General features: G+C 35.5%; 1 protein-coding gene across 7 annotated transcripts in view; it reads left to right on the top strand.

Moving 5' to 3' along the window:
* msn (serine/threonine-protein kinase msn) overlaps window positions 1–12,983 on the top strand; it is a 73,731-nt gene that overhangs the window by 46,613 nt on the left and 14,135 nt on the right. For 4 of the 7 annotated variants that reach the window (XM_089647150.1, XM_089647149.1, XM_089647152.1 and 1 more), the window contains 4 exons: window positions 240–356; window positions 10,122–10,512; window positions 11,347–11,567; window positions 12,037–12,230. In XM_089647150.1, coding sequence (XP_089503276.1) covers window positions 240–356; window positions 10,122–10,512; window positions 11,347–11,567; window positions 12,037–12,230 — 923 coding nt within the window. The remainder of the gene's footprint in view (window positions 1–239; window positions 357–10,121; window positions 10,513–11,346; window positions 11,568–12,036; window positions 12,231–12,983) is intronic. The other 3 variants (XM_089647155.1, XM_089647153.1, XM_089647151.1) reach the window with 1 other exon arrangement.

The following is a 12,983-nucleotide window of genomic DNA, read 5'->3' as shown; positions in this document are numbered from 1 at the left end:
CCGATCAAAATATATTTGGTACTGAACTATTTATATTTTCGTTAAAAATATTTAGTCATGGATTTTTTTGTTTGAAGATCCTTACAAAAATGGTAATAATCACGAGGAACACTTAATTATTAACAGGTTAAACAATTGCCTTTCTTCCCAGTTCAACGAGGGTTCAACGAATTCATAATTTACAGTCCACACTTAAGCATTGTCAAACTGCCACCTCATCTTCCGGTCATGTCTTCCAGGGTGCCAGATCCGGAGCCGAGGGTTCGAGGACCAGCTCCGTACTGCCGGACCTCCTCAGTCAGGCTGGAAGACCGGCGACTCCTCCCCCGAGGCACGACAAACCGCAGCCCGAAGAGGTTTGTAACCCCGTAATACATAAATTACCGTTTCTATCTATATATTTTTTTTTATTTTGTTCGGGGATTGAACGTAATTTTATTTTAACATACTATCAAATAATTTATTGTCAGATAATACAATATAGACTATCGACACATGGGTTAGATTATAATGGTTATAATCTAGGCAGGTATGTGCCTATGTAAATTAACACACTGTTCGCTGAACCAAAAAGATAGGTATTCGCAAATGTGACTTACGGAAGAGTTGGTTGTGATATTCGATGATTATCACCTGTAACAATTGATTTTGTAATTAATTGCAATTTATAGACCCAATGTTAGCATAATGGATAAAATTAAGAAAGGGATGTTTGATGGTTTGGACATGTAGAGTGGATGATTGAAGAAAGGAGAAATATATGACGTGAAACTGAACGGTAGAAGAAGAAAGATATGTCAATGGACGAGTGAATCAATTTCATGAGTCGGGCCATTTCAAGAGTTAGAATAACGGAATAGTGTGTAAGAGACCATGTATGAATGTGAATAAAGCAAGGAGTGTGAAGACTGAGCTGTATGGCGATCTATCCTCTGCCTAGCCCTGCAAGAAACAGCGTAATGTTTAGTTAGTTAGTACAGCGCCTCTGAGGTGATTTTTCACAAAAGAGTGCTATAGAAATTATCCAATTTTTATTATTTTATTAGTTACGCCCAGAATTACGATGTATTGTAGTGAGGCTTGGACGAAATTAGACTGAGAGAAGTAGACATGAGAGATCACTGAGGCGTATGTATGGGAAAACTGTGTACCAAGTTTTACTGAGATAATATTATTATATATCTATAACACTTCCATACCAGTATAATATCCAATAAATTAGAACAAACGTACTATGTCCTTATCAAAGCTACATACTATGATCTTTATTGCAAGTTTATTGACATTTGGTATAAAAATATATATTATATTGTTTGCCCCCCCCCCCATTTTTAAATACTAGTCTCTTGTTTTTTTGGTTTCTCTTAATATGTCAATAATACATACTGTGCTTGTGTCCTAAATCGATTAGAAATAATAATTTATAGTCCACATTCTAATGGAGATGTGAAATCACACAGGTGTTTGTGTTTCAAGCAATACATCATTCATTATGGTTATTAATTTACGCTCAAAAATCTTTTAAATTCAAAATAATTACAGCAGACTTTCGATTTTCTGGGTTGGATGTTGAAAAAAAAACTTTGTTGGCATTATGTAAATTTATTCCTTTGAATGAAATTTTAAACGTTCCGATTGAACCTACCCCGGTAAACTGAAAGTCTGCTGATTGTTTAAATTATAAATGAGATTTGTTGATGATTTGCATCAATTTTAATGATGTTCAAAAATGTTTATTTATTGTTTTGGTTCTGCACGCGTACGCAGAATATAAAATAAATTTGAAATGCTCCTTCAAATACACAAACTTTACGCAATTCTGTGGCACAAAATACTATGGATCATGAAGCACAAGGTCACTTTTTAATTTCATCTCGAAAGAGTTACTACGCTTTAGTATTAAGTACTTCACCAATTTCTGGGATAAATTATTGCCACGGAATGTTTAAAATGCACAAATTAATTGCTGGACAAGTATTCCTACTCTGTACTGTCAGATGAATATGTGTGTACCTCAAAAGTTACAGAATTACCACTTGGTGAGTAGGAATTTAGGGATCATGATGTCCAGGAGTGACAGATGTATGAATCCATCCCTTCCACTGCGGTGTTTTAGGCAATGGGTTGAGAGAGTCCGGTTGGAGAGGTCAAAGGGTCTTCCTTGAACGGCCTTTCCCGATCCGTTTTGCATCGCAGTTGGTGGACAGACGCTCGCGTCGTCAAGACCTGGACAGGCCTCACCCCCTTAATCCCGGGCACCAAAGTCACCAAATGTCCCGAACCATTTGGGGTGACCTGTGGCAGACGTGTTTGTTATCTACTTAACGGTTCCCGGGGCGGCGGTACTCACAATTCTGCCTCCCAAATTGAAATCGAATAAAAGTTATAAAGAGAGTTATGACAATGTTTTATGAAGTTTGTCCACCTTAAAATGTTAGATATGTTACGCTATCAGTGTTCAGAAATTAAATAATATCATTTTTTTTTAGAAACAATCTTACCTTGTAAAATTGTCTACTTTGAACAACCGATTGAATTTATACAAATTGAATATTTAACATATTCCCTTTTATAAAATAATAAAACATTCAATCTCTAACTTCTAAGGTACATATCACAGACATATGAATATATAGACTAGAAATTAAAGATGAGGGGTAAAATCAACTGTTGAAGAACGAAGGGGGTAAAGCTGACTGTGATTCGTCAATAAATCAATCTGACAGTATATAGGCATCTCGCATTTTAATATCACCATTTAGTTCTTAAAAGTAAAATCTGCTTTTGAATGAATAGACATTTTTACATGGGAGCGCAAATCACTCGCCACGTTATGAACAAATTTGCGAAGTCCAAATTCGGCAAAATAAATTTCTTCTATTTTCACAGTCGAATATTTCGTTTACGTATTTAGTTAAGACACTTTTATAAATGTTCATAATTTACTTCCCAGCAACCAACCAGCTTTGTGTTTCGCGTCCAGACGTATCTCGATGTGATAGTATATGTTTCTACAACTGATCCATATTATACGATGTGAATATGCTTAAAATAAAGTAAAATAATGCTTATATATGGAATGTAATACGACAATTGGGTTTATTCTCTTTTTCACATCTATTTTTACAAGTTTTCATACCACAAGCCACCATTTTGCCGTGTTATTTCGTAAAATGAACCGATGATGCCTCGACCATAGTTCGCACAAGAATGATGACGTCACGTTTTCTAAATTCACTTGAGGCCATACGCGAGCCCAGCCGGCTCCAATGGAACCGGTATGGGGAGTGGGGAATAATACGCTTTTAATCACTTAGGGCAGGTCTACTAATATTCATATGTCTATGGTACATATAATATTGGATTCAATTTAATACAGGAAGAATACTACCACCACTGATCAAAATCTTCCGTTGAGTTTGGGTTTACCAATTCTTGCTACCATTTGTGATAGCATTATAGCTATCATCAATACGAAGATCACACTTTTTGATGATTGTTATATTGCTGTCTGAAAAAGCAGGTAGTGATGAATAAGTACATAACCAAAATCATTAACAGCACTCTTAGGACGGGTTGTTTCGGAGTATTTGAACAATTCATGAAATTTCAACGTTCATTTCTGGGATCTGTGAAAGTCCAATTCAAGTTCTGTTATTATATCATTATAGGCTAGTTGCTTGACAAAACTGAAATAAAAACAGAACTTGAAAACATCTTTCACAGAACTTGAAAATGAACGTTGAAATTTGATGAATTGTTCAAATACTCCGAAACAACCCATCCTTAGTCGTGAATTTCATGTAAAAGTATTTTGAAATATATGATTTAATTAATCTGAGATTTAAGCTATAAAACATCGGAAAAACAACTCTTCCACTCTAAACATATTTTTCTTTCTGTTTCTAATTTATGTTCTCAAAATATCTTATAACTAATGTCATAGGACGGGTCGTTTCACAGAATTTGAACAATTCATCAGATTTCAAAGTTGATCTTCATTTTCTTTGAAGGTTCTATTCAAGTTCTTTCATCATTTCAGTTTTGTGAAACAACTGGCCAGTAATGATATAATAACAGAATTTGAATGCAACCTTCACAGAACTTGAAAATCAACTTTGAAATTTGAATAATTGTTCAAATTCTGCTAAACAAGCCATCCTTAGGACCGGTTGTTTCGGAGAATTTGAACAATTCATCAAATTTCAACGTTAATTTGCGAGTTCTGTGAAAGTCCTATTCAAGTTCTGATATTATATCATTATAGGCTAGTTGCTTGACAAAACTGAAATAATAACAGAACTAGAAAATATCTTTCACAGAACTCGTAAATTAACGTTGAAATTTGATGAATTGTTCAAATTCTCCGAAACAACCGGTCCTTAATATTTAAGTAATTAAATCAGATTTGAAATAATAACATAGGAATCGACAGAAAAAAAATTATTGAATTTTGTCACTACTAAAAAGGAAGGTTGTTAATTAAAATGCATTTAACTTATTTAGCAATTTAATTAGTGCATTTTGAACGTTCCACGCTTAAGGCTGAGATTATAAATGATTTCACATCTCCATTCACAAAACATACACACACATGGGTCCACTGGTTTGGTATACATATTATATCTATGTTTGCGTGTGAGCTTGACCCTCATTACACATATGTCCGTACTGTGTTATTATTATTCCCGCCCTCCCATCGCCGTGGCGACGCCTACTCGGGAGTTTCCACGAATCCGCTCCGAGGGGGCGTGGTGCAATGGACACATGTAAGTACCAACACGTATCGCACCTCATGTTGTTATCACCAACCATCCACCATTGTAATGTAATATTGTCATGTAACCGTAACAGTCCAGCAGGTGTCCAGTCTCGTGATCTTTGGTGTATGATGGCTTGTCCGTGTGCCAACAAATGAAAGCAACAAATACTTAATAATGTTACCTCTTCTGTTCTTATTGATCCCTGGTAGCTTGATCGTTTTCTCATGCAAACTGTCTTTTACTGATGTGACCTATTCAAAGTGAAAGATGCTCTCAGTATGGACCATGTTCAGAATCGAAACTTTGCAAAATGGTTTTAGTCATGTTTAGTGACCGAATCTGATTTAGAGCAAGGTACTTCCCAACCTTCCTCTTTTCCCATCTCCTTCCCTTTCCCACTAACTTCAGCGTCACAATATACCCCAATTTGGGGTGCCATAGTCCCACTGGTTCCGGATAATTGGGACTTTTGTGCAGTTTCACATGAAAAAAATCAAAGATTAGTGATTCAGAAGGAAAATCGATGGATTATTATAATTTATGAACAAATATTTACATTCAAACTTTAAATACGTTAATTTTCATTAACTGCATTTAAAAAAATATTTCTCTAGAATATGATTTTGGTTAAACTTCTCAATCAATGACTACAGTACATATTTTGCATGAGAAAACAGATTGAGTGTAACAGAACGTTGTTTATGCATAGTTTAATAAAAAAAGAATTGTCTAAAATATTCCGAAATAAATATTGTCACCATTCAGGCCAAAGATATTAGAAGAACGAGATGTGCTATGCGCAGTTCGTACTGAGTGGAATTGTTTTGCCGAGTGTCGCCGGTTTTGTTCACCAATACTACTGCACACCTTCGCTTACGCTAAGGCATCGCTAAGGTATCCGCACTAATACATAGAACAGATTTCTGTGCGTACACGTCCCGATACCGTTCAAAGTACCCTAATTAGTTAGTACTCCGGCTACGGTCCGGCGGCCAACATAGCATATCTCGTTCTTCTAATATCTTTGATTCAGGCAAAAGTCACCAACCCACACGCACAACTTTTAAGATTTGAATGCTTTTAATTTAAATAAATAACTTTTTATGCACCACTATTTAATCAAAACAATCAACATGTTTTAAAACAAATAATTTTAAAATCAGGATAAAAAAAATAAATAATAAAACCATTGGTTTTGAAATATGTCGATTATTTTGATTAAATAGAGTAGTATACAAAGTTATTTATTTTATTTAAACTTAACAAAGTTGTTTATTTAATTCAAATTATTATTAAATTCGTAAGGTTCCCTTGAGCACTCAGGCCATAAGCCCATTGTGCTATCTCTCATTTTACTTCATTCCTACAGTCACCCGGTCCCTTTTATAAAGTTCACCAGGGTTGTCATTGGATATGTGGCCATGTGCCCTGGTTCTACAATGTGTCTTCCCAGGTATCTGAGTCTTGTACCCAACAAGGTGGGACATTGGCACCAAAGCTGAATTGGAGTCTCTTCATCCTCTTCACATATCCTGCATCTGTTGGTGTTTTCCTTTCAACAGCTGCATGTGTCTCCTGAGATGGCAGTGTCCCGTTAGTAGTCCTACCAGTTCCCTCCATGAGTTTCTGTCCATATTGAGTAGTTGTCTGGTTTGCCTTGGGTCTGGTCTGTTTATGAGTACTTTGGATTGCCTCATTCTGGATCCCATTTCCCATTCCAGGGATTTGCCCACCTTTCAATATGTATTTTGGTGTGACAAGCTGCTACTCCTACGGCCAGCTTGGGTCCATCAGCCCGCTCATTGCCCTCAGTTCCTTTATGTCCTGGTACCCAGATCAGGGTTATATTATTTAAATTAAAATGATGCCACAAAGTGAATCTGCAATTATTAAAGAAGTGAACCCTCTTAATTTATTAATATTATTGTATGGGTAGATAAAACTTCCATTACGCAAACATTAAAACCGTATTTTAATGTTTATGCAATATTTTTTACCTTTTAAAATTACAGGATCTCAAAAATGTGTGTTGTGGTTTGATGACTTGTCTGAATGGCGACAATATGTGATGTTGCTATTTAAATAATGTCTTTTTGCTTTCATTTGTTGCCATATAGACCTAAACTATCTCTGATTCTTCCCTTTATAATATACCCCCTACCCTTTAATTGTTTAGTTTTAATTATAAGCTTTTTTTTTGTTAACTTGTTTATGATTTACTTTTATGTTATGTTTCAAAAATGTGATTGTAATTTCTCAATCGATTGATGATTTTTTCTCTATCTTTTAGAGAGATTTTATGTTTATTTTGTGTTTTTCAATAAGGAATGATTTATTTTTTGTAGCCAAAAGTTAACTGAAAAAATTATCAATTACTATTTCATTTTTCATATCATTTTTATGTTTTTTTTTTATCAATATGCAATTGTGTATTTCTGCAAAATTCATATTAAGATTGAACGTAACATTATAATCTACGTGCTCATAAATGGCGTTAATTTAATTATTTTATTAAAATACATTTTTTGCAATTTATACTTTATAATATTAAGACAAATTATTTGTTTGCGCCCGTACATACGCAGTAAGAATGTAAATACATAGTTTAGTCCGTGTAAAAACTCAATTCTTTCAAGAAAGACATACAAATACAATAATGGATTGAATCACTGATACAATATTCTATTTGAATGCTTTTCTTGAAAGAATTTCGTATTTATTCATATTGCGTATGTGTGGACGCAAACAAATGATTTGTCTTTATATTTAACCTCTGGAGAACCGTTCGTGCACCAGTGACAAGAATTTTTTCCCGCCGACAACCCGTTCATGCGCTGCTGGCATTGGAATTTCACCCTAGCTGGAATTTTTTGATATGCGATTTAAACCTGTATGCCATGAGAGTGTGCATAAATTTTTTTAACCGAATCGCTTGCACTTTGAACACTTTAGAGTTCATTTTTATTTTCCATTTTTGATTTCCATCAAAAGGGTCTGGTGGTTCAGAAGTTAAAGCATAACTTGGAAAAAGTGTATTTTAATAAAATGATTAAACGCCATCTATGAACGTGTAGATTATAATGTTCGTTACGTTTACCTTTAACATTATCTGTTCATTGGTCATTCTCTCCATCAATGCACCACTTTGTTCACATATCACAGCATGTGATTGTTAAGATTTTAATGATTGCAAATTTTAATTCGCCATTTTTAATTATTTATCATTTTGAGAAAAAATTGAAATGACAATGGACATGTCGATGCCGAAAAGGCTAAAAGGTGTAAGCGACAATTTATTAAAAAATGTGTTAATCATACAGTTTTGATTAGAATTGAAATCTGTATGCTTAATTCATTTTTGACTAAATTGACGCTTACGCCCTTAAACATTAAAAATGCAGAAACGAAACTTTAAACAGCTCTTCTGCAAAATTACAAATTTAAACATCCGACATTGTTCTTCGGGACCGTCGATTTTTTTTCTGTTGGTTCTTATTTCACAATTGGCCAAAAATATATAACGTAATGAATATATTTTTTTTATGAACATTTTTTTTTTATGAACATTTTTGTAATTTTTTTTCTTGTATTGTGCTTTTGGTGTATTGTTCATATTATTATTCAATGTAACAATAATAATTTTTTATTATATAATTTCTGTATAAAATATTATTTTAATAATAACGATTTTTGATTTAAAAATTTTGTGGTTTTGGTCGATGGGAATTGGGAATGGTCTAACTTTGTATTTTAATTTCTCCAGCGTTAATAATTTTAATATAAAAACATAACAATTCATTACCATTTTAATACATCTCTAGCTTGGCTGTTCAGAAACGCTTTTTGATTTCAAATTATCATTTCAGTTTTGTAGTTCATAATGAATGGAGTTTTGCAATCAACATTATACTAGTTACTATAATATTGACTGGAGTCGGAGAAATGAAACGTTCATAAGTTGGGGTACTAAGCCATGTTCTGCCCTTTTCTTTTGAGCCACTGCTTTGGAAAATCTTACAGTGTTCATCATCGGGGCAGATGTGTAGAATGTAGAAAAATATTGATTAATTTGTGTTTAAGTGACACCGTATCACAGCAGTAGTAACTTCTCAAGTGCCAAAAGAACCCATTGGATATGAAAAATATTGATTAATTTGTGTTTAAGTGACACCCTATCACAGCAGTAGTAACTTCTCAAGTGCCAAAAGAACCTATTGGATATGAAAAATATTGATTAATTTGTGTTTAAGTGACACCGTATCACAGTATCACAGCAGTAGTAACTTCTCAAGTGCCAAAAGAACCCATTGCATATGAAAAATATTGATTAATTTGTGTTTAAGTGACACCGTATCACAGTATCACAGCAATAGTAACTTCTCAAGTGCCAAAAGAACCCATTGGATATGAAAAATATTGATTAATTTGTGTTTTAGTGACACCGTATCACAGCAGTAGTAACTTCTCAAGTGCCAAAAGAACCCATTGCGTATGAAAAATATTGATTAATTTGTGTTTAAGTGACACCGTATCACAGTATCACAGCAATAGTAACTTCTCAAGTGCCAAAAGAACCCATTGGATATGAAAAATATTGATTAATTTGTGTTTTAGTGACACCGTATCACAGCAGTAGTAACTTCTCAAGTGCCAAAAGAACCCATTGGATATGAAAAATATTGATTAATTTGTGTTTAAGTGTCACCGTATCACAGTATCACAGTAGTAGTAACTTCTTAAGTGCCAAAAAAACCCATTGCATATGAAAAATATGTATCCGCAGAGTGCCTGCATATCCAATTGGTAATATCTTAGGTTATATGTGAGTTACATGGTTACTTCTTAAAATATTTGGATAAAGTGACCACAATCCTCCACATTCATTAAAGAGGGTTAACCACGGTATGTATCTCTGCTTCAAAAATCTGCTAATATTTCTCAATACTTCGTAATACAAATCTGCTCCGATGATAGCCATTGCAAGGCTGTCTGAAACGTTAATTCAAGATGGAGGAAAAAGCTCAACAACACGGCTTAAAGTTCCAAAAGTCAGATTACTTGAAAAAATATATGTTTTTTAAATATGTACTTTAAAATAAAAAGTAAAAATATGACTTTGCTGACCATTTATTTATACAATAACTTTGATGGGACAAAAATTAAGGGGTTACTTTAATACAATAGTTTATTTTGATAAACTTTTCAATAACCTCACTGTAAACTTACAACATACATTTATAATAAATGAAACAATTATTTTACTGGACCTTGTAATATTTTGTATAATAACGTTTTTATTCAATGTTTTCCTCAAAATACGTCAACATTCTGAATTAATTGTTTTGTTTACCATTTCAGTTCCACCACCGCCAGGCACGCCACAGTCCCCGGGCCACCCCCCCTTCCTCGGTGGGTTCCACCCCCTCCAAGTCCTTCCTCTCCTCCCCGCAGCACTCCCCCTTCCAGTCGCCCCCCAACCTGCACAATCCCCACAGCCCCCACAGCGTGAACACAAGCCTCAGTGGCGTCAGCCATATGAACAGCAGTCAGTTCCTCCCCCTCCAACAGAAGCAGCGCAGCTTCCTGACCTTCGGTTTTGGTGCCGGCGGCTCCGGGGGCCCCTCCAGGAGAGAAAGCCACGTAAATGTTAACGTGACGCCCACGAGCCACGACATCGGATCAGACACGCCTGAGATCAGAAAGTACAAGAAGCGGTTCAATTCGGAGATTTTGTGCGCCGCATTGTGGGGTAAGCAATATTATTAATCATATCAAGCACCGTTTGCATTGTCAATATTCTATTGCACATTGCGGACTGCCCGTATCAGTTATATTCATAGATAAATTAAACATGAAAAATGGGCCATAAACCTAAATAATATAACATTAAACCATGCACACAGAAGTGTCGACAACATTATTCACACACAAATTGCATCTTCACTTTGATTTTCTGTTCAGTTTGTGTAGTAGTTCAGTAATAAAACTTTTTTATTATGATCTGTATATAATCCCATTTTTTTCATTAAGTTTTGAATACCACTTTAGCAAGACGGCGGCATTCAGCAGAAATACACTGATATAGTCTATTTCTAAAGTTTTAGACTGATTCTCTACACATTTTGAGGGGTAAAATGGGATTTTATACCGATCATAAAAAAACAGTTTCAAGTCTCTAGTTTTTAGTTTTTCTTTTTTTGCCTCAAAACCGGGTCATTACTTCTGCCCCACCTGTATATTGTTATTCGTAGAATTTATAAATCGTCATTTAAAAACGATTAAACACCATTGCATTAAAACACACCGTTTGATTGGTACGACTGAACCTGCTGTTTCGTCACAATATCTAATGTCTACAACATCCACACCAGGGTTGCCAATTCGTGGAGAGTTAAGTTTTTGCGGCAATAGTTTTTTTGTGAGGAAGATGCGGGGATTCTGAGAATTTCTTGATTATCCAACCATATTGAAAAATAATATTTACAATTACTTTACGCACGAAGTCCATATAAAATTTTAAAAGTCTTAATAATGTCACCTATTTGGCGTCTGTATGTTAGAATGATTTTGAAATGTTTTTCAGGCGTGAATCTGCTGATTGGAACGGAGAACGGCCTGATGCTGCTGGACCGCTCCGGGCAGGGCAAGGTGTACCAGCTGATCTCGCGGCGCCGTTTCCAGCAGATGGAGGTGCTCGAGGGGCAGAACATTCTGGTCACCGTCTCCGGGAAGAAGAACCGCGTCCGGGTCTACTACCTTAGCTGGCTCAAGAGCAAGATCCTGCGGACTGATGGCCTTACGGATGTAAGTTGATGATTCTTTATGGTATTCTTCTTCATCTCATCTTTATAACCTTTGTCATTGCAAGGGTTGTCCTTGAGTATGGATCGACCAAACTGCACATACTATCAAAGGGACAGAGCCAAGGAATAATGTTATGTGTTTGATGTTTAGGTAGAAACAAATTAAATGTGCGTAAATGCAGTTTGCAATAGTTTTGGGAATGATTTTGGCGACACGTGTTGTGTGCGCAGTTTCATACTAATAGTTCATGGCCTATCTCCCTCTGCTGTTATCTGCGATTTAATACGGTAAAATGTTCTAATATTGTGAGAACCAACCTTCATACACACTAAATGACAATACCATTTTTTGCCCATTCCACCAACAAGTGGAGAGATAGATGCTACGGCTCAATTGCTGCAGAGGACGCTTCACCGTGAACAGTGTGCAATAGAATATTTCTGACTACCGTTTGCTATCCCCATTCCAGCAACAAGTGGAGCGGCGCAATGGATGGATCAACGTTGGTGACCTGCAGGGCGCCGTACACTTCAAGATCGTCAAGTACGAACGTATCAAGTTCCTTGTGATCGCGCTCAAGGACAGCATCGAGATCTACGCCTGGGCGCCCAAACCATACCACAAGTTCATGGCCTTCAAGAGCTTCGGGGAACTGATTCACAGGTCAGCTCATTTTTATACAAATTCAATGGCGCTGCATTCCACAGTGCGATTTGTCCTCCTACACAAATACTCCCCACTGCCTGCACCATGCCATTCTTTAATTGATTAACCAGTGGACGGTTTTTTAAGTACATGTGCCCTCCACTTTTTATAATCGTGTTTGACGCACATGTATATGTCAAGCTTTAATACTGTTCATGCTGAAGCTTTTTGCAATGGAATTTTAACCATTACGCTTTGAAAAATATATGAAAGAAAATATCAGAATTGCTTGCACTATGTCATTGTAGATTCTATTGTTTATTTCATGAATGTAGCCTCTATGACAGCTTACGAAATAATTTGTCCATGAATCACAAATTAAAGTACTTGTCAAACTTCTTAAGAGAGTATAACTGCATATGTAGAAATAATAAAACTTATATACTCGAGTAGGGTATGTAATTAGGTATATGTACAAAAAATCAATCCATTTTATATATTTGTGTATGCAAATATATTTTTTTGTACGGTTTGACAGTTCTCTCCGAATAGGGGGATTTTTGTTTTTCGTTTTTCAATAATGTTAGGTATCCAAGGTAATCTGCGCGCGGTTCAGAAATTTCTCTCCCGGCAGTTTTGACTTTTTCCTACTCTGATGTTCAACATGTTAACGAACACATATCTAACAAATCAACCTAATTTGTGTCGCATCATTTTGTATTGCCAAATAAGTTGTTCAATCTTTACATGAATTGACACTTGGGGAGAGCC

The sequence above is a fragment of the Hesperophylax consimilis genome, chromosome 26 (genome assembly GCF_061612785.1).
Source record: "Hesperophylax consimilis isolate HC1 chromosome 26, BYU_Hcon_1.0, whole genome shotgun sequence".
Classification (NCBI taxonomy): Eukaryota; Metazoa; Arthropoda; class Insecta; order Trichoptera; family Limnephilidae; genus Hesperophylax; species Hesperophylax consimilis.
This window is presented reverse-complemented; position numbering and strand designations above follow the sequence as displayed.